Here is a 22,450-nt window from a genome sequence, read left to right as displayed (position 1 = left end):
TTCCTAGCTTTGGCATGGAAGTACGCAGTATTCTCGATGAGGTTCATAAGCAGAGCTCGGTAGCATTATTTTGTTCATTTTTAGTGTCTACTAACAGGAAGTCAGCTGTCCTTGACAACTGGCTTGGCTTTTTGACTATGTAGCTAGAAGTCACTTATAGGCTTATCTTCACAGCCACCTCTGGGGGAAAATCTTTGGATCAATTTAAATGCTGTAGAAGTATACTGGTTGTTCTAAACTTGTACATTCATTGGCTAAATTTACTGCTGATTCTACTGCCACTCTTTATAAATCTGTCAGATCTACATTTGCCTTCCCCCCATTTAAAACTACCAGATGTTTTGCCCTTATCACAGCAAAATAGATATACTTCCTTTAATGATTCAGAGTATTTTAATGTAATTTCCCATTCATGGTAGGGCAGTCAGAATTGTAAATTGCCTAAATTTAGATGGGGTGTATACTATAATGGCAATTTTAACATATTCTTTTTATGCCTTTCCTAAAAATTCACAAAAGTACACTTGCCTTGCTGTGCAGTGTGCATCAACTTGTTTTTCCAGTGAGTTTGCTATAACTTCACAAATCTTGCCTGATGTGCTCCAGTTCAAAATCCATGAGTTCATATTTGGGGGAGCAGGATCCTAGCCACAATGTGTATTGCCTTGCCTTCTAATCTGTCATTATGTTTCCTGTTTGTTCAGTATGAGGAGCTTGAAAAAAAGCTCTGTTTGGACGTTACAATCCAGAATTCTTTGAGTTGAATTCAGTGGCTCTCATCCTGTAATAGAGGAAATCCTTCTCTGTTGGATGAAATCTTCATGGAAGAGACTTGTTGAATCCAACCCTATACAAGTTTTGGCACTGTCATGCACTTTTCTCTCTGAGCAACTTCTGACAAATTCTGTGAAGGGCTACTTCGTACAAGAGCTGACAGTTCTCTCCTCAGGTTTTTTTCCCCACAAATAGAGGATGGATGATAATGCCGTGTTTTCCATTAACTCTCTATAATTAAGGACTCATACCTGCAAGCCAATAACTAGGTCAGTACACTATGACTAAGGACTGGCTGTGCGGCTTATCATAAAATTTGATCAAATATTCATCCTGTTGTCCAAAGGATTCGTTTTTTTAGAACAAAAATATTTTGGTAATTAACAGATCTCGTACTTACGCTAATTTTTAAAAAATAGTTCACTGTTACTGTGAAACAATGAATTTATCTTAAAGCATTTACAATGAAATATAACTTTGAACAGTTAAGATGTATCTAAGTACAAATAACTCACTGAAAAATTCTTCACTTTGGCTTTTATCCTGGAACCCCAGTGTCATCCTTTAATTTCAGAGTTAAGAAAATTAAAACAAATACAGGCATGACATTTTTTAAAAATCCTGTTCTAAAGGCAGTTGTACTAACTAGTTACCGGGCCAGCTTATTCTATTTGGAAATGCCTGCAGGTATAGTAGATGGTCGCCCTGACCTGGATGGCCCAGGCTAGCCTGATCTCGTCAGATCTCAGAAGCTAAGCAGGGTCAGCCCTGGTTAGTATTTGGATGGGAGACCACCAAGGAAGTCCAGGGTTGCTGTGCAGAGGAAGGCACTGGCAAAACCACCTCTGTTAGTCTCTTGCCATGAAAACTCCAAAAAGGGGTTGCCATAAGTCGGATGCGACTTGATGGCACTTTACACACACACACACACACACACACACACACACACACACACACACACAGAGTAGATGGTCAGTAGAAGTTTTGGTTTTCTGCTAGATCTGCCCCTGACCATTGTGGAGCTAAAGGGCAAGCAGCCCTCACTCCTGCCATTGCTAACAAATGACTCATTGAGATGCTTAAAAAAAAGGTTTATAGTGGCATTCTGGATTGTTTGGACAGCTGTAACAATACTCTTTTATACCCCCTGTAATATGGACCCCATTGGACTCTCATGTCTGTACATTGGAACTCTTGCTCAATGGCAGGGGAGGCACAGAGAGACACAGCACCACACTCCAGGGCACAGAAGCACCCCAGACACCCCACCGGACGTCACTGTACGGAGCCAGCAGGGACCCGCGAATGGCACACAGCATCTGGACCTGGAGAAGGGAAGTGGGCCTAGACTCCATCTTGGAGGTGGATGCACAGCAGAACAGAGGATTCCAGATTCTGCTCCTGCCTCTCCCCACCTGTGAATCGCCCCTGGAACAGCTGCCTTCATGGACACCTTTGCATAACCAAGAGGGCCAGCCTATCAAGATCTGCTTAACGACTTCAGACTCAGAACAATAACGTTTCCCCCTTCCACACCTTACATTCCTTCTCAGGGCAGGCTAATCCCATCTTCTCCTTCCCCTCTCTGCTCCCAGTTCCTGCCAGCTGTCAATAACACAATCACTGAGTGATTGACAGTCATCAATAATCCCCTCATATTCCGATCACCCTGGCTCTCACCTTTTCACCACTCAATCTTTCTCCAATTTTGAAGCAATCTTACCTTTGTGCCCCACTGCTCACAAACCCTGTAAATCAGTCTGCCCCAGGGGCAGAATTTGACTATAAAACCGAGAGACCTGGCACATGTCAGGGGCTTCTCATTTTGGATCCAGACACAAGATGTGAGTCCTACACCTGGCGTGTAGTCCTTTTCCCCCTTCCCTCGTGCAGCTGCTATCCTGGAAACTTGTTCTGCAGAAAAGGTGCCTATGTACCGCTTGGGAATCTCAACCCTTTACTTTCTTAGCTCTGTGTATATTGGAAATTGTTTGTTTGTTTGTGTGCAATAATTTGATTATCTAATAAAATCCTTAAAATTCATAACAGCTTCCTCTTTATTGGGTATTTTCCACTGGTTTGCTCAACTGGCGCATAATTGGTTAACAAAATCCCCATGCCAGCCTCTTGCATAGCTCTATCTAAGTCTCCAGCTAATTTCCCCAAATAAAGGAGACTCTCTGTGCTTGGCGTAACACAGCGGCCAAATAATAGTCAGTCTAACAGTGAGTATTCAAATGGTCAGCTTGTCAACCCTTTTGCAGTTATTGCTCCCCCCCATGCCCTGTGGTGCAGAGTGGTAAGCTGCAGTACTGCAGTCCAAGCTCTGCTCACGACCTGAGTTCGATCCCGGTGGAAGTTGGTTTCAGGTAGCTGGCTCAAGGTTGACTCAGCATTCCATCCTTCTTCTTCTTCTTCTTTTATAAATTTTTATTAATTTTTATAACAAAACATAAAAACAAACAAATACAATGAAATTAACATAAAAAATACAAAAAGAAAAAAAGCAAAGCAAAATACAGAAGGGTATCTATATACCTTAATTATTACATTCATGATTACTTAATTATAAAATTCAAAAATATACCCCTTCCCCCTCCACCCACCTAAAAAAGTGACCCTTCACCCGACTTCCGAAGAAGTGTCTAAACAGTATTTATTATACTTAATAACACAAAAATATAATATTATTAAAACTAGTTTCTATAACTCGTTAATTAATACTGTAAAATCCATTTTTGCCAAATTATCCCAATATGAAGCGGCCTTAGACCATGTTTTTTTTAATTCTTCCATATCTTTTCCATGTAGGAATTCCATTAATGTGGCCATCCTCATATTCAGCCATAATTTTTCTTTCCAGTCAATAATTGAAGGTTTATTTGCTAGCTTCCAAACTTTAGCTATCACAATTCTTGCAGCAGCAAAACTATATTGGCAAATGACCCTATCATTATTACTCATATTTTTGGTGGAATTCCCAATAAACAGAATACTGACTTCCTTTTTACTCTACCATTAATCAGATTATTCGTTTCCCTCAGTACTTTTTCCCAAAAGCTTTTAATTTTTTTGCATAACCACCATACATGCATATATGTACCTCTTTCCTTTCCACATTTCCAACATAATCCCATATCTATAACATTCCATCCTTCTGAGGTCGGTAAAATGAGTACCCAACTTGCTGGGGGCAAAGGGAAGATGACTGGGGAAGGCACTGGCAAACCACCCCGTAAATAAAGTCTGCCTAGTAAACATCAGGACGTGACCCAGTGCTTGCACAGGGGACCTTTACCTTTACCTACCCAGTGCTTTGAAATGAATTCTCAAAAAAGCAAAGTTTATGCACGCCTTTCTTTGTTTCTGTGCTATCAGTAGGAATGAGCATTCACAATGTATTGTATTAAAGTTTTTCTTCAAGACTTGGTGGCAGTGTTAGAATATAAATATCTTTCCCTGTGATGTTTTATCATTTTAGTGCTGCTCTGTGGAGCGTTTCCACAATCTTACCTTCCCCTCGGATAGCAGCTCAAAATGCCCTTGAAAGATTATTCCTGGAGGTAGGGACAGAATATATGGGGTCATTTTGGGCAGGCGGTGGGAGGCAAAAAAATTGCACTCCGCAGGCAGAAATCTTTCATTTGTGCAAATGCACTCATAGGTCCCAGACTTTGCTGTATGACCCTAGCAGGTAAGTTTTAACAGCCTTTCCCACTTTTGTTGTTCCTATTTTTATAACCTATTGACCAGTTAGCTGAGCATTCTGTCTGCTAAATTATTGTATCTCACATTTACTAATTAAATGTATGTTTGAACAGTCTATTGTGCCACAGGTTGGCTTTTGTGAGGGCAGATCTCTCATTGTGCACTCAATTATCTGAGCTACAAATATACTAGAGAAAGGAAGGAAACAATACTTATTTGCCACCTTTGTTGATCTAGTTTCTGTTTTGATCATAATATACGTTGAGAGCATCGATAGAAAAATTTGAAAAAAAAACCCAGTAAATGCCTTTGTATTCTTCTAATGAAATTTTGATATCAAGCTCAAATTCAAATACATGACTATTGATAGATCTAACCCAGTCTAGAAGGGGGAGGAAATGGACTATTTTAGTTGCTCTTCTTTTAAACTTATATTAACAATGTATTTATTTGTGGTCTCTGTGCTTATGGACTCTGGGCCTGTACAGAGCCCTAGTCACAGTAGACTAGAGCTAAGACTGAGCCTGGCAATAACATGTATGCCAAGAGGGACAGGCCCATGCTGTCCAGTTCTGTTCCTTTTGACCACAGAGAATCTAGGGGATAGCCATATTAGTCTGTTGTTGTAAAATCATGCCGAAGTCCAATAGAACCTTAAAGTCTAAGCTTTTGTGAATTCGAGCATTAGATAATATCTGAGAAAATAGACTCACAAAAACTTCTGCTGAAATAAAATTTTATTAGTCTTTAAGGTGATACTGGACCTCTGGGTAGTTTTGTCTCAGAATAGATACTGAACATACCTATTAGATCATCTTTTCCATTTACCAACCAAGCCAGGCCAAGATTGTTTTTCTTGATACACTATAGCCTGATATGACACCATCTGTTTTTCAATAGGCCAAGCAGTTGGACTTCCATCAGTGCCGCAGAGGTGTTTTATAAGCGAATGGATCTCACAGTCAGGAAGGCGTCTTTTCCCCATTGTGCTAAATTTTCATTGCTTATGTATCAACCTGTTGTTTTTGGCTATGTAGCAGTTCAAGATGTTTTATCAACAAATTGAGGTACTGGGCCCCTTAGAAGAGCCTCCTGTTAGGCAAATATGATAGCTGCCAAAGTGTTATTGTTTGCTTAAACAGCACCATCAGCGCCTTATAGAGTTTCATAACCCAAACACAGACAGGTCCCTGTCCCCGCAGAAGCTTAGAAGAGTAAGCAAGAGACTGCTGCTTTGATAAACCAGAGGTTCCTATCAGGACAAGAATGAATTAGTTTGTGGCATTTTCTGCCTTTCTAGAGACAAAGGAGAAAGTCATGCGGCCGTCTCAGTAGGATTCTGCTGCCCCTCTGTCTGTTTTAGCCCATGATGGAACAGCGTGTTCACCCTTTTTTAGGGATTTCACGTCTCAGGGATCATCCCTTATAGTCTTTGGAGTATAATGTCAGGCATAGGTAAAAAACAGGATGAGATCAAATTGATACAAAATTGTAGGAGAATTTGAGATTTGAAGCAAAACAGAGAGATGGTGTAGGTTTCCAGGGCTTCCCAACAGAACTTCTTTAAAAGATTGTTTTCAATAAGGCACAAGTACATTGATGGCTACTTGTCACTCAATCTGAGTTTTAGGTTATGTGGTTTCCTTTATCAGCCACAGTATAGTGTAAAAGAGTAAGAGTAATGTTGTCCTCTCTAGTACATTGATATTTTTATAATTCTTTATAGCTATTTTGAACATAAGAGTTTAGGCAAATGAATGCTGTACAAATAAGAGCTGCCAAATTACCCATCTTGGTGCCAGGACAACTTATGTCAGGGGTCCCCAGCGTAGTGCCTGTGGGCGCCATGGCACCTGCTGACACCTTTTCTGGTATCCGCTGAGTGTTTTTTTTTAGAAAGTGGGTGAGGCCCGGTAGGGCATTTGTCCAGAAAGGCTTCTAATTGGCTATTGGAGATTTGATTAGCTGTGCAGAATTTTTGTTAATGTTGTTTTGGCAGCAGCTGCCTCCGCAGCACAAGGATCGGCACTGTGTGACTGAAGGTAAGCCGTGGCAAGCGTTTTGTGGGAGGCTCTGCCTCCTGGGGCAGCCCTTTTGTTGCTGCGCCCACCATGTCATGCCAGAATTCCAAATGTGCCTGCATGGCTCCTAAAGGTTGGGGACCCCTGTCGTATGGTGACTGGTGCAAGCGATAAGTAGGAATATCAAGATGGGCAAAAAATGGAATAGAGTTCCACAAAGGATGCCCTTGGTCCGAGTGCTTTTCAGTGAAACCTTGTTTGAAATGTGAGATTTTGTAGATGATACAAAATTGGGAGGTCTATAAATGCTTTGGAAGATAGATAAATAATTCTGAGTGTGAAACTGGAGAAAATGTAAAAGGGCTCAAAGGCTGTTATCTAAAGTGAAGCCCAAGGCATAATATATACCACTGTTGATCTCGGATTAATATGATACTTAAAATAAACAACATATGTTTGTGTTATTAATGAAGCTTGTGTAGTGTTGGGTTTGGACATGCGACAGTACCATGCTCAGAAATGAAACTTGTTCAACGTTTTGGGGAAAATAATTTATGAAGCTTGAGGTATATTCGAACGGTTGCTGCAAGGATAAAACAAAGGGGTTATATGGGGTTTTATTGTATCATTATATAAATTAGGGCCTTTGGTTCTCTCGGCCCTCTAACCACAGAGTTGAATTCCCACTCTGCCATGGAAGCTTGCTGGGTGAGTTCAGGCTCACCCTAACCTACTTTACTGGGGTGCTACAAGGGTAAAATGGAGAACAAAGCAAGCTGCTTTGGGCCACCAAGGGAGAGAAAAGTAGAATATGACTATCTAAATAAATTATATATATTTTACTTTTGAGGTCATAAATTCCTTTGAGGTGTGGGGAAGGGTGGGATATAAATGTTTTAATAAATGAAAGGAGGAATGTAGTTGGGTCACCTTGGATTAGCTCCAGAAAGCACAAATGGAAGAGTTTTTCATCAGTGGAACAGGGCGTCCTCAATCCCCGGCTTCCTCTGCAGCCCAGTGACGTGTTGCTCCTTGGGGATAGGGCACCTCCAGAGATATAGCATAGGGAAGTTGGAGTAAAAATTACCTTCCCTTTTGTTAGTAGAATATTTCTGAGGGGTGTTTTTATGCATCTCTTGGACTTTCATGTTCAGTTTTAAGTACCCAATTTAAATAAATGTGGTATAGAGAGATTAATAAAGAAAACAAAATAGACTGTAGGGCTAGAATGGACAAGAAGTTAGCAATATGCTTATTTAATCTGTCACCTGTTGAAGTCTAGGAAGTTTTTTTAAGTGGCTGTGTTGTATTTTAGAAAAGTGAACTGTTTTATGGTAACGTGTTATGAATTGTTTGTTGCTTTGGCTGCTGCAGTTGGAGGCAGCATATGCATATTCAAAATATTAAATAAATGTTTATCTTGGAGATTAAACTATTGGAATTGATGGTGTTTTAATTCCTGAAGAGAGAAATGCCTCAGAGAAGCATTTAAACATTCTCTGAACCATATATGTGGGAATAAGCTGTACTTGGGAAGGAAATATGTTCTACATATGCTCCAAGTTACTTACCGTAATTCCTTAATTTTGGATTGACCTGTGGTTTTCAAAACATGGTGAGCTGTTCTGAGCCTTGCCACATTAACAGTGCAATCCTAAATCGAGTTATAATCTTGTAAATCCATTAGAATTAATGGGTTTAGAAGGGTATAAGTGGGCGACCTACAAGGATTTGCAGGGGATATCTTATTTTCCTCTGTATCCTCCTCTCCCAGTATTTCCTCTTTCCCTTACCTGGCAGCCCCTATAGCCTCTCGACTTTTCCTGCTTCCTTCTCTCCTACCCACCAGCCAACCTCCTTCCGCCACCCTGTCAGCTTCTCCCTGGTAAAAGTCTGTCTGATATGCATGGCAAATCAGTAACATTCTTATTCACTGGGTCTAGTTACAGAGGTTATTTGTCACTGATGATTGCCACTGGGTTTATCCCCAGAGAGTCCTCCTCCATCAGTGGACATGATGGGGAGGGGAACAGGACCTTTTGCAATACTGTTTTGGCCTCCAAGGATTTTGCAGAAGCATCCATGCTTTGCAAAAACCAGGACCTAGTAGGTTCAGCAATATTGTTGTGGTTGCCTTGCAACCTCCAAAATGGTGACCAAGAGCTCAGTAGGCATTCTTTTCCTAAAGCCATAGGCATTGTTTCTGTTATGTTTTTTTTTTTGAAGGGGAGTTAATCCCTGCTGTATTTTTATTTTATTTTTTTATTTCAGGTTTTTCTGCACCCAGGACTTCCTTCAAGTTTTTAGAAATCCCTTATATCTGTCCCTTGTTCCATTTTGTAGATATATCGATCCACATGCTATGGCCTGGTTTAGAATTAGATATATCATAACTCTCAGTGGGTAGCCGTGTTAGTCCGTCTGCAGTAGTAGAAAAGGGCAAAAGTCCAGTAGCACCTAAAAGACTAACAAAAATATTTTCTGGTAGGGTATGAGCTTTCGTGAGCCACAGGCTCACTTCTTCAGAAAGCTCATACCCTACCAGAAAATATTTTTGTTAGTCTTTAAGGTACTACTGGACTCTTGCCCTTTTCTACTATATCATAACTCTGTTTAGGATTACACCATGTTAAGAAATGTGAGGAAAGGACAGAACTGTTCAATGACTTACAATGTTTTCTACGAAAGTTTGGGAATCGTTACTGCTAGATATTAGCTGACCAAGGAAAACATGAACTCTGGTTGTACAGTATCTCCTGGATGGAAGTGAGAGAAGGGGTTTTATAATTGCAGTTAACATGTGTCTAAGAAGAATGAATCAACTCTTTTTTTTCTTTCTCATAGGAAATAAAACTTGATCAAGTTACCAAACTAGCTCTTGGTGGAGAAATTAATTTTGAGCTTGTCTGCAAAAAGGTATGATTTTGTTTGTGTGTGTTTTATTAGCATATGCCTGCTAATAGTAATTGGAAAAATACACTGAATATAAGCAAATATATTTTAAAGCCATATACAATGTTTATCACAGTAACAAATACATGCTGGATTAAGCTTCTTCTTTTTTTGCTGTTCAGAGCTATGTTGTCTGTGATGTTATGTTAGTGAATATAAGATTGCAGATGCTTCAGGACATTATTCTGATATTCTGGCCACCCAGCTATGCCATACTATGATTAAGAGGAACTGAGCAGGAATCTTTCAGTTACACTGCAAAATAAGGATTCCTGCTGTTTGGCCTGCAGACCTCATATATCCCATCGAGTGCTCCTTAGTAGCTGACAAGTGCTTACTTAGATTGCTAGCACTTGCAGTTTTTGTATGGAAAAAAAATCTAGTTTTTTTTCTTCCAGATCAGACAGAATTTTGAAAGCATGTTGCAAAACGAACAATAGTTGACTTAACTACTGACTTCAGCAGTGTCTTTTTTATAAACCAATATTTTCTGTTACTGGTAGAAAGTCAGTATTACCTCATTGGTAATAGATCATGTAATATGGATTCTTAGCATTCCTTACTTTTTTTTGGGGGGGGGGGAATCATTTGCAGCCCAACAATCAGAAAGAAATAAACTATGCACATTCATGCGGCTTGACTCTTATGAGCTACTGTTTGTCATCAACATTGTGTTCTTATTGCACACTTCAATGATGTGTAGGTCTACAATGCGAGTATTTAGGATTCTAGCAAGTAATAGACTTTTTGCTAGGTGAATGACACGTCAGAAGATGCATGCAAGAGGTAGTTGTGTTTGCCAGTACTTTGATGGTATGCACATCTTTAGGAGCAGTACTAGTGCTGGATTGTCCCATGTTCTGCACAGTAGGATAAAATGCTGCTCCAAGCTCTTTGGATACAAATGTAATAAGTTTATTTGAAATCTAGTAGGAAAAAAGATAAACTACTTTATGTGTAAACCTTAAACAGCTGAAACATTCCTCTGAATCTGTCTAAATGGAAACAATGCCGGTGTATGCAAACCACTGTTTCCTGAGAAATGGCCATGGAAAACAGATGCTAACTTCAAACTCAAATAGCTGTGGTTACTTTGAGAACATTGGTGATGTGGGAATGTTGCATGAAGGTGTAAGATTTGTCTGCCTATGACTAACCGTTCCTGTAATGTCGATGATTCAGCCTTGTGTTCCTCAAATTTGTACTTTTGAACTGTGCACTTATTTATGCAATCTGAAGAATTTTTGACGTTTAATTTAATGTCTTCACTATGCAAAAAGTACACATTCTGTCCTGTGACCTTCGCCTTTGAGCCAGACATGGGCTAGCTTAAAAACAGCTGCAAGAGTTATATCTAAGTATTAATTCTATATGTTGATCAATATGCAAGTAGAAGAATATAAAACCAGATGCTTTAAATTTGCCATTGTGATTTATTATGGTTCTGTGCCGCTGAGTACGCTTCTTGAAACCCCATGATTGGTTGTACAAGATCTTGCGGTAGAACAAGTGGGGATATGATAAGTTTGACTTAGTGCAAGCAGTTACTGTGGTCTTTTTCTTGAGTTTCTGCTTGCACATGGAAATTTTTGCATTGGATCCAACCAAATATGTGCAGCAGTTTGCCAAATGGATTGCCTCATGAATAGAATATTTCCTCCTCGCCAGTGATTTCGGGGAGCATAGTTGTGATGGGAACAATTGTTGTGGGTCATCTGATGGCCACTCTGTGCAATAGCTGCTATGCAGCAGCTTTTACATGTGCTATTACAATGTTAAGTTCTTCAGGACATGGTCATTCTTTTCTCATGGCTTCAGGTACGATAAATTCAGCTGAACTCTGAATCAGAATTTTTGTCCCCTCTTCCCCTCCATTTCAAAATCCTGCCAGACTATTAGTTCTTTTAAGAAGTTAGGCATACTTCAGACAGCAAGGAATGTTGAAGCGTTTATTCCGATGAGTACAAAGTCAGTGTAGGAAGTATTGTAAACCCTTTTTGGGGGGTAAGCATTTAATAACTAGTATTTAACAAGACTAGGTTAATTCTTATACACTTCGTAACACTGTATATTTTAAAAAATATTTTACTTGGCTTTTGTGAATGGTTATGGTGTTAATAAATTTTGTCCCAAAGCGGTTTATGAATAGCACCAGAAGAATTTTACCTACATCATTTCCCCATTGGGTAGGGTTCAGTAAATAATAAAAGCATTATACATGACCATTATTAAAGTCAAAAGGAGCAGACAGATGTTAAATATCGATTTATGAATTATTTAAGATTGGGTAGGTTAAATGTAGATGTAACGGGTAGAGGAATCAAAAAACAAATGAGGCCAAGTTACCCAGAATGTTTTGAATAAGCAAGTAACCGGGCTGATATAAATGAGAAAGTGCTACAAACCTATTTTCCTTTACTTGGGTGTAAATCCCATTGAACCCAGTTGGCCACTTTTTAAGAAACACAAGAATATCAGGCAAAAATCTTATTTGTTTAAATGTGCTATGCCTCTACATAGCTTGAATTCTTTGGAAGGTTTACCAAAGTTTTTTGGCGTAGTGTTACTATAACAAGTTTTGGTCACATAAAAGGTTTTCCTTGTTTTCTTCTTTCCTTCAAAGGCAAGTTATTTCAGAAATGTTTGTGCTGTTTACTGCTTACGATAAAATATTTGATGGAAAAGTAATCATCATGATGTCTTGTCATGTAGTGGAACAGCACACCCTTGAGGGCTTTGGACTGGTGTTTGTTGAGTAGCAGCCCCCCCCCCTCCAAGTTTTCCATGGAAAACGTCTTCTGGAAGTGAGGGAACTTTCAGAAACCACTTGTGATATCACATGGGGTACTGCTATTTGGGTGACGGGAGTTAAAAATACCACTGGGGATACGAGTAGCTTTTTGCATGCCCTCCAAAAAGCTGGTTAAAAGAAATGTAATACAATGTTCCCAGTAAACAAGGGAAATGCTTATGCTCTGACAAGAAAGGGGAACATTTAGGAGCTGTTGTGACAAGTGCCTGTGCGCGTTCTCTATTTTCTCTATTCCAAGAGGTCCGCTAGGGTGTCAACAGATTAATTGGCAGAATTGCTGAATCTTTTGTTGGGGCATCCAGAAACCATCATAAGAACATAAGAACATGATGGATCAGACCAGGGCCCATCAAGTCCAGCAGTCTGTTCACACAGTGGCCAACCAGGTGCCTCTAGGAAGCCCACAAATAAGACAACTGCAGCAGCATTATCCTGCCTGTGTTCCAAAGCACCTAATATAATAGGCATGCTCATCTGATCCTGGAGAGAATAGGTATGCATCATGACTAGTATCCATTTTGACTAGGAGCCATAAATAGCCCTCTCCTCCATGAATATGTCCACTCCCCGCTTAAAACCTTCCAAGTTGGCAGCCATCACCACATCCTGGGGCAAGGAGTTCCACAATTTTACTAAGCCGTCCTTACATCTAATACTCAACATGTACACATATAATGATACTTAGATCCAAGGACTGGGACCATGAAGAGAGAACAGAGATATTCCAACAAACATACATAGAGGAACTCCCAGGTTTGCAGAAAAACCTGAAACATTAAAAAGGGGTTAAATCCTCCCAACAGTTGGGTATTGTCTGTGCTTGTGTAGACACTGCTTCTCCATTAGCTCAGCCTGAGTGGAAGATGGGTGAGAGCCACCACCACATCAGCCAGATAGACAGAGGCTGTGAGAGGAGGGAAGAGCAGGAATTGCTATTCAGTCTAACTGCCTGTAGGAAGAGGGACTGGTGGAGAGGCAGGTGGGGAGGGGGACAGTGGGGCAGGGGAGCAGAGTGGCAGGGAGGGGAGGGGCAGGCAGCAGCAGAAAAGAGCAGGTAGGGAAGCAGGCAGAGTGGGGAAGAGGTGAATGAACCAGATTCCATCTCTTCCATGAGCTTCTTCGTGGGTTGCTGTGAAGCTGGGGGGGAGCCCAAGCTGCTGCCATGAATTGTGCCCACCTGGCAGAAGCAGTGGCAGGCTAAGAGTCTGGCAAGTCCCCTGCTGGTCTTTAATTTATTAGCCTTAAGGGAAATCAGATTTAACATTTGGCATGCCGTATATGTTGGGCCCAACACATAGGAGTCTTCTACACAGCAATGTTTTTCTATTCAGTGGTATTTTAGATTCCACCGTGGTTCCTGCTGAAGTGCTGTAGCAGCAGAGCTTCCACATTGTTCTCTAATCTGCTCATTCCTCGAGCTGTAGTGTTCTTATAGCACTCTGTCCCTTATGCATACCGCCTAATTTTTCACTGGGTACTGGTGGTAACCCAGCTCCCCTCTATTTCAAGTCTGCTGTGATTGTACAGTTGGTTTCCTGGCACTGAACTTGTAGGCTATAGTTGGGTTGGCAAAGGGTCTCTTCTGGTTGTTGGCCCATGAGGTGATTGAGAAACATCCCCAACTGGTCACATTCTCTGGAGGGACCTTTCTGCTTAGCTGTTCATAATGTGTCAAAATGCAATAAGTATTCACTATAAGAACCAACAACAAATTAAGTAAATTAAATAACAAATACATTCTGAACATTTTAAAATGCCTGTCTAATGATCACGTAACCATAAGTACATACTTTTAAAAAGAAAATTTGGGCAACCTGATCACCCCACAAAATGTCAGTGCTAAAATGTGGGTGGCACCTTTTGATCCATACCATACCTTCAGCTGCACACTAGGAGGATACATCAGAGCAAAGATGATTTGATAAAGCATGGGAAACCACAAAAGGAAAGTGGATGTTCAACAAAGCTGTGTGGAAACTTGGAAATAATCTGCTGCAGTTGGGAGTCCAAACTGGAGCAAAAAGCCCATGTGGAAGTCACTTAGTAATTTTCATCAATAGTTTTGTTCCCATGTGCTGTGTTTGTATATCTGTGAAAGAGAGATTTGCATATATGACAAAATCTTGGAGAATAATATAAGAATTTGTTATTAACACTGCTTCTGGCTTCATGTTATCCCACATAGTTTATGAATTATTGTTATATTGGTTACATTGATCCTTTTGGGTTACTGCTCATTATTGCTATCCAAATATTGTAAAAGTCATTTTTTTCTTTTGTAACAATGAGTTTGTATCTGGTCCCAGCATGAAGGACTCATTTCTGTAATATTAGTTGTATGTTCTACCAATATATTCTCCTCTTCGCAGTTTTTTAGGAAGCTGTAATCTGAATTGCTCCCCAATGTGGTACCCCTTTGTGCCATGGCATCCACTGATTGGTGTCCAAGTCCTTCTTCTCTAAAGCAGAGAAGATGTTTGGCTTGAAACATGTTTAGCTCCTGTCCCGTAGCAGCCATTTTGTGATTGTCCATAGCTCCCTCGTAGCCATTTTATAGTGGCTCTCTTAACTATATATAATATAACTATAACAGTGTATAATATAACTACTGTTACATCATATTTTTAAATTCTAAGCAAATACTGAAGCCAAGAAATCAGAAGGAGATTGAGACTGGGAAGGGCAGCCATGAAGGAGCTAGAAAAGATTCTGAAGTGTAAATATGTGTCACTGGCCACCAAGATTAGGTTAATTCATGCCGTCGTATTCCCTATTACTATGTATGGGTGAGAAAGCAGGACAATGAAGAAAGCTGGCAGGAAGAAAGTAGACTCCTTTGAAATGTGGTGTTGGAGGAGAGCGTTACGGATACCGTGGACTGCCAAAAAAAAACAAATCAGTGGGTTATAGATCAAATCAAGCCTGAACTGACCCTAGAAGCTAAAATGACTAAACTGAGGCTATCGTATTTTGGTCACATTATGAGAAGGCAAGAGTCACTAGAAAAGACAGTCATGCTAGGAAAAGTTGAGGGCAGCATGAAAAGACCCAACAAGAGATGGATTGACTCAATAAAGGAAGCCACAGCCCTCAATTTGCAGGACCTGAGCAAGGCTGTCAAAGATAGGACATTTTGGAGGATATTGATTCATAGGGTCGCCATGAGTCGAAAACGACTTGACAGCACTTAACACACACACACACACACACACACACACACAAGCAAATACTTAAAAAAATGAAGGTCTAATACAAGTGTAATAGCCCATGTTAAATAATTAACATGTCAACATCTTGCCCCACACACCGGTTGTGTAGCAAATGGAAATAAATGGAGCGTGTGCTTAGCTCCCTTGCTTGCTGCTGTTTATGAGACGGCAGGATCTGCTTTCTGCCTCATAAATTTAGAGCTAATGTTCTCAACAAAAACTAGTCCCATTTGCTTTTCTAAGAGAACCAGAGTGGATTTTAATTCTGTAAGTACTTTGGAAGTATTTCTTTGAATTGGTAGATTACAAATAAGTGCTTTCCGAATGATAATCATAAGTTTCTTAACATAAAGCATGTATATTCATTTCACCACCCTGGTGGCTGGTTAAGTTTTTGTCATTCAACAAGATTTGCCTTTATTAATGCAGCCTGATTCTACAGCAATGGACAGAGCAATTGCTAGACTAGCAACTCACCCACTCCTGAAGACAAAAATTGCTGATATTAAAGGTAAATCCACATTAGTCCAGCTGATCAGTCTTCATTTGAAATTGTATCTATTTTTAAAATGTGTTGTCTTTTTCTAATCCTCCTTGAGCTATAATGTGTCTAGATAATACTAACCACTTAAAAGAATTGAAATTGAAATTGTTGAACTTGAAATTGAAGTTGAAATTGTTGGAAACAGTTGGCGTAATTGTTAGGAAAAAAAACCTTCTCTCTGAAGTCCTGCCGAACTGCTGCTAGTCAAAGCCTAACTGCATCTGACATTTTCTCAGGGGACATCCCTGGGTTCCCCTGAGAGATATGTTGTGGACTTTTGCATTTACCAGTCGTATGCAGCCCTGATTTGGACCAGGACTGCAGAGACAAGGGGCTTAGACCTTTTGTCAGGCAATTTTTGTAACCTGAAACAGTCCCAAAAAGCCCCATTAAGGGTTCTACAATTACTAATAGGCTCTGCATTACAATTCATTTCTGGAAAACAGTGAGAGGGGAGAGGGGTTTGGTCTGTGCATGCCTGGGAAGCACAGAACTCCAGAATAAGTTTCTTGTCCTTGGGGTGTGCTTGAGGAAAACATAATGTATAGTTAACCCCTCAAAATAGGTGGGTAGCACTAAGGTAGATTGACTAATGGTGTAGCTCCGTGTAATGCAGCTTTATATGTAAATGTTTTATATGCTGCCTGAAAAAGATGAACAGAGAAATTTGAATGTAACGCATGCATGGATGCTTACTTTATCTGATCTGCAGAAGGCCCCGTTGTACAACTTTCATCATCTGTATAGGGAACAGCCAGTTCACAATTGAATGTAATGATGAATATTCTTGGTAGCAACTTCTGGCATCTCAGAATTCCTTTGGTGGCTATCCTAGCAGAAGAGAACCCTTCTCTGGATTGTCTTTTTTGTGTTGTACGCTGGGGTAACCAACCTGCTGCACAGGTTTCACAAGTGACCCCATCAGCATCAGTTTGTTGGCATGCCTGGACAGGAGCACCAACGTCTGTGGGTCTGCCTACAGCATAATACTCTGGGAAGTATTAACTCAGTCATTGCACAGCAAATAGAAATAGACAATCATCTCTTCCCTCTCCAGTGCTTCAAGCATTGCTGCCTGTTATGTGGCTCAATAGGCTAGTGGCAAAGGCATGAGCAAAGGAGGCTTCATGTGCACTGTAGTGAGCACTAAGGTAGCCTTGTTTCCTATTTTGGACTCAGCTGGTGGTACACTTGAACCCAAGAGTTTGGCCTCCTCTGCTGTATAAAATTGACTGTACCTGGTAAACCAACATTAGTGTGTAAAGCAGAATCATAATTTAGGTCTCTCAGGCCTGCTACTGTCTGCTGGACTGCCAGTGAATGGTTCTCTGTGAGATTCAGACAGGGATCTTTCCATCTTCGCTCCTGGAAAACTTTGAATGGAGACCATCAAATTTCAATCCCTTTATTGGCAATGGAGACCATCAGCATGAACATCAACTGCTCTACCTCTAAGCTACAGCCCATCCCAAAAAACACATGCATAGACAGGCAATAGTTTACCATTTTTTCCCCAGTTGATTGGTATCGGAACATACAGACTTGTAAATGATATGTTGAGAAATATAAAACTCTGTCCTCAAAAATTAGTTTGAAGCCCCTTTGGCATTACTATGCATTATATTGGCTTTGTTGCAACAGTTTTTTTTAAGCCACTTGTGTTTTTTTTCTAGCTGCTGTAAAAGCCTTCAAAGATGCAAGACAGAAGCCTGCTAGAACTATTTCTTCTGAAGAGCATAAATCGGAAGAACAGCTTACCAAACAACCCGAAGTGACCCAGCATTCCAGTAGCAGTGAACTTAACCAAATGTTTAAACAAGGCAAAACAGAGGTGAGAGAAAAGTCAGGCACTGACATGGGAAAGAACCACATTTGCAAGAAAGAGGAGCAAAAAGCAATGGACATTGAGAAGAAATGCCTCTCCGATGATTCTACTTTGCGAGCTTTCAAGCATCATAAATTAGTTCCTGAAAGTCAACTGGAAATGGCAGTATGCCCAGAAAGAAAGAAATGTCCAGGAGATCTCCTGTGTGGGGCAGAATATGAATCGGATAGCGATGCAGGTAACACTGAAGAAGATGCAGGTGAGGAGGAGTACTTTGATGACAGCACAGAAGAGAGATTCTATAATCAATCTTCTGGCTCGGATGAAAGTGACGATGATGATGATTTCTTCATTGGCAAAGTAAAAAGGATGAAGAAGAAGGGGGCAGCTGATCTCTCATCACTTGCCAAAGATAAAGTGAAAGGCATGATGGTAAAAAAAGCAAAGTGTTCACAATCTGACTCAATTCAAAAGCCAGATGTACCAGGCAGCTATCCAAGTGCAAAAGTCAAGAAGCTAGAATCTACATTTTACTCTTCATTGTCCAACTCTAAACAGAAATCCAAGAATGTAAAAAGGTAAGGCTTTTACATAAAAGAAATTGCAATAATATTGTTGGCAGATCTGGGGTAAGTTGAATGAAAAATGGGTGGCTTCTTACAACAGCGGTTCAGTTGTTCTCAACTGCCCTGTTTAGGTCAATTTGTGTTTAAGATTTGTCTGGGAAAATGCCATGTGTTGACTGGTTTTGGGGGAAATGCAGTCTACTTATTTATTTAGTTCATTTATACCCCACCTTTCTCCTCAATGGGAACCAAACCGGCTTACATCATTGTCCTCTCCTCCCTTTTATCCTCTCAACAACCCTGTGAGGAAGATTAGGTTGAGAGAGTGTGGCTGGCCCAGGATCACCTAGTGAGCTTCCGTTGCACAAGGGGGGGGGGGTTTCAGACACTCATAACCACTGCACCACTCTAGCTCTAACCATACAAACCATTCAAAGTATTATTTAGGCCAAAAATCAGTTTGGTTGTTAGATATAATAAGCAATAGCTTTTGAATTGGTTTTATGCTTTATATTCCTCTTTATTTTATTTATTTAAAAACGTTTCTATCTGCCTTTCCTCCCAAATGGGGTCTCCAGCGCAATGAACATCAAAACATTTTATTTTGACATTAAAACAGCATTTTAAAAGAGTATGCAAAATACTTAATCAATTCCACCTTATGGTTTACATGTTATCAAAAATGATTGCAAACAATGTGATCTTGACTTTTTAAAGTCAAATAAGAAGGAATTGTACATCTTCCACTCAAACAGAATAGTTTTCCTCTTCTGTCACCTAACCTTGTCTTCTTTCCTAGAACTCCTAGAGATCATCTTTCCAAAAACAAAATAATGGGTAAGTCAGATTGCTAATGCTGCTTCATTTTGATTTGTGCAGTATCTGAAGTGAGGTATCATTTTGCATTAAAAGGGTAACAACACTGACTATGGTCCAAAGGTCCCTTCTTCTAATGCTGGAGCCTTCCTTTGGCTGTAGAAGTATCCTTAACTGATTGGAGTCTCCTGGACAGTTAGAAGAAATGGACTTTTGTACCCAACCCAGTTGTAACTCTCCTAGCTTTGTGAAGAATGTTTACATTTGATTGAAAGCCAAATTTGTATACTGCTTAACCATTTCTTCTCCATTTACATGAGTTTGTAAAATTACTTTTGGCATAGAGTGCTAATTTTTTTTGCCGTCAAGTCACAGCTGACTTACTGCTACCCCTGGTGGAGTTTTCAAGGCAAGAGACGTTCAAAGAAGGTTTGTCATTGCCTGCTTCCACGTCACAACCCTGGTATTCCCTGGAGGTCTCCCATCCAAATACTTGCCAGGGTCGACCCAGCTTAGCTTCTGCGATCTGACGAGATCAGGCTAGCCTGGGCTATCTACATCAGGATATAAATTGCTATTACTAGTATCCGTATTTCATAAATGGCTAATTAAAATGAAAATTAACTTCCACTTGGATGTATGTGTCCCCTTTGTTTCCCGTATGGCTATTTTTTTGTTTTGATTATTAACTGCATTCTCCACAAAAAAATCCTTACATAGCTTATAGCAAAATAAAACAAAACATAAAATACACTTTAACACTGCTAAATTTCATCTGTTTATATTTGGTTTTAGACAAACCCTATTTTAGGCTTGTTGGTATTAACGTCACTCTCTGTTCATTCTTGTACAGTTTTTGGAAGAAAAAGCCCACAGAAACAGTTGCCCAAACGTGCAGCTATAAAGCAGGATCTTAAGAGAGAACAGGTGGCAAAACCCCTTCATCCTTCATGGGAAGCAAGCAGGAAACGTCGAGAGCAAACTTCTCAGATCACAGTATTCCAAGGAAAAAAGATTATATTTGAAGACTAATTTTTCTTGTCAATCCAGACTGCTGCACCTTTAACATTGCTCATAGAGAGGAACTTTGCCTGCAGCCTCTCCCAAAAACTACTTCTGAAGGTCATGAGAGCCTTGTGATCAGCATGGGGAAAGTGATAAGAGCCAAGATCTTACAGAAGAAAGGAAAATCCCCATCATTCCCTGATGACTCCAGCTTTCAAAAAGAGTTCTCAAGGGAGAATGAGGCCACATGGGGAAAAAGGAATCATCAACACTTTTTTCACAAACTCCATTCTGTTTGTGGTAGTTAATAGACAAGCTATGTAAGATAAAAATATTGAGATTTTGTGGACAAAAATTATTTTTATGTAGTAGGCTTCATTTTTCTAACTGTCGGATAAAGACAGTGATAACCTTGAAGTGATTGCGTTGGTTCCGGCAACCTGTGCTGTCATGGATCTTACCCACTTTCCTCTCTTCCCAGCAGTCCTTTCTGACCGCAAGATAGTTTATTCCTGGGTTCATGGAATCCATGTGGACAAATAGCCATGTGGGTTGAGAGGCTGCAGTGAGGAGTCTGAAGGGTGACAAATCTGCCTTGTTGCCTCTTTCCCCCTTTTCATTTCAGCCCACGGCCCTGCATTATTCCACATGGCTCCCACAACCCCAGGAATAAATTTTAATGAGTCAGAAATGGATGTTATGGGGAGGGAGAAAAATTCTTGTGCTGCATCCAACCCAGTAGCTGTAAGAGGGTTTAAAAAAAATAGTCCTCTTGGCACATGTATTTCAGCAGGTGTATTTTTAAATGACTTAAATGACTTTTTAAATAACTTAATGGGAAGTTGCATTAAAAGTGACATGTTTCTTGGGTGCTAATATTTGGAAATCTTATTGACAGATGTCCATGTATGTATATACTTTTTGTATTTAAAGCCTTGTATTTCTACCTTCTGATTTTTCTAAAATATCATTCTTCATTTGTTTTTAAATTAAGGCAGCTTAAAAAAAAACCTTCAGCTGTAATTTGGCTTCCCATCAAGTGGATAAATTCTTACGTGTTTAAACCTCAAGAATCCTTTACCTTGACCTGTGAACTCCTTCCATTTGATAATTATTTCCTGAATTCTTGTGTGTAGAGACTCCAGTGGAGACAGTGAGGTTCAACAATATGAATAACCAAAGTAGAAATCTTGAATGTATCTGTTGCCTGTTCACAAAGCTAAAATTCGCATTAACCAGGTTAAATGAAACCTGAGAATAAATGTCTAAATAAATGCACTCACTGGTTAATCATACTGATATGTAGTTTTAGTATTCTGCAAGACTAAACAGGGATTTGACTCTGAGTTGCATTATCCAAGTTGGACTCCATGTATGGCATTAGTGAAAAGAAAGCACCATGGCAGGGATTGTTATGAAAGGGACTGAAGATCAGCCAGTATTGTAATCTCTCTCTCAAAGAACTCCAGATTGGTGAGGCAGAAGTTTCCTTTGTGTTAACATTGTTAATCTATGTGCTTAATAATTCTGTTTTTATCAGCACAGCTTCTGCTACTAATTTACCCAGAAAAGCAGTTAAACTAACTCGTCTGTAATTTCCTGGATTTGCTCTGGATTCCTTTAAAGAAAACATTAATGGTGTTGCATTTGCTACTTTCCAGTCACAACTTCTTATTTGAAAATCAAAAGCAGGCCATAGTGATCCCTGCTTTGTAACATCTAAGCTAGAATAGTGTCAAGCATTTTGTATGGGGGCTTTGAATACTGTGCTGAGGCTGCAAGATGGTGCAAAATGCAGCAGCAAAATTGAATAGCATAGGCTATAGGGAGCGCATTTTACCAGTTCTTGTCAGATCTAAGGACTGGAGAGGGGATACTTTTCATTAATATCCCCTCAGTGCAGTCATTTACCATTACTGATGGGAAGGGCCCTATCTACAAGAATTAAGAAAGGCCTCATGCCCTAGGGACTGGAACAACTGGAGCTACCTGGCCATGGTTGTCCCTGCCCTTGAATTGTGACTCTTCCCTACAGCTACTGTGGGGCCTTTAAGAGCAGTAGTTGGTGTGAGAGGCATATAGAGGTCATCCAGGAGATTTGAGCTGAGTTCCCACCAATATGTAGATGGAACTCAGCTACTAACAGATCCCCAGGGAGGCTGTGGAAACCATGAACAGGTGCCTGGAAGCAGTTTTGGAATGGATGAGGGCTAACAAT

General features: G+C 40.1%; 1 protein-coding gene across 1 annotated transcript in view; it reads left to right on the top strand.

The window, feature by feature from the left end:
- SRFBP1 (serum response factor binding protein 1) overlaps nt 1–20,264 on the top strand; it is a 70,427-nt gene extending 50,163 nt beyond the window's left edge. The window contains exons 4-8 of the mRNA XM_056849000.1: nt 9,348–9,419; nt 15,906–15,987; nt 17,694–18,423; nt 19,211–19,248; nt 20,081–20,264. Of these exons, the coding sequence (XP_056704978.1) occupies nt 9,348–9,419; nt 15,906–15,987; nt 17,694–18,423; nt 19,211–19,248; nt 20,081–20,259 (1,101 nt within the window). The 3' untranslated portion in view covers nt 20,260–20,264. The remainder of the gene's footprint in view (nt 1–9,347; nt 9,420–15,905; nt 15,988–17,693; nt 18,424–19,210; nt 19,249–20,080) is intronic.
- Nucleotides 20,265–22,450: the final 2,186 nt, after the last annotated feature.

This window comes from Euleptes europaea, chromosome 4 (genome assembly GCF_029931775.1).
Source record: "Euleptes europaea isolate rEulEur1 chromosome 4, rEulEur1.hap1, whole genome shotgun sequence".
Taxonomy (NCBI): Eukaryota; Metazoa; Chordata; class Lepidosauria; order Squamata; family Sphaerodactylidae; genus Euleptes; species Euleptes europaea.
This window is presented reverse-complemented; position numbering and strand designations above follow the sequence as displayed.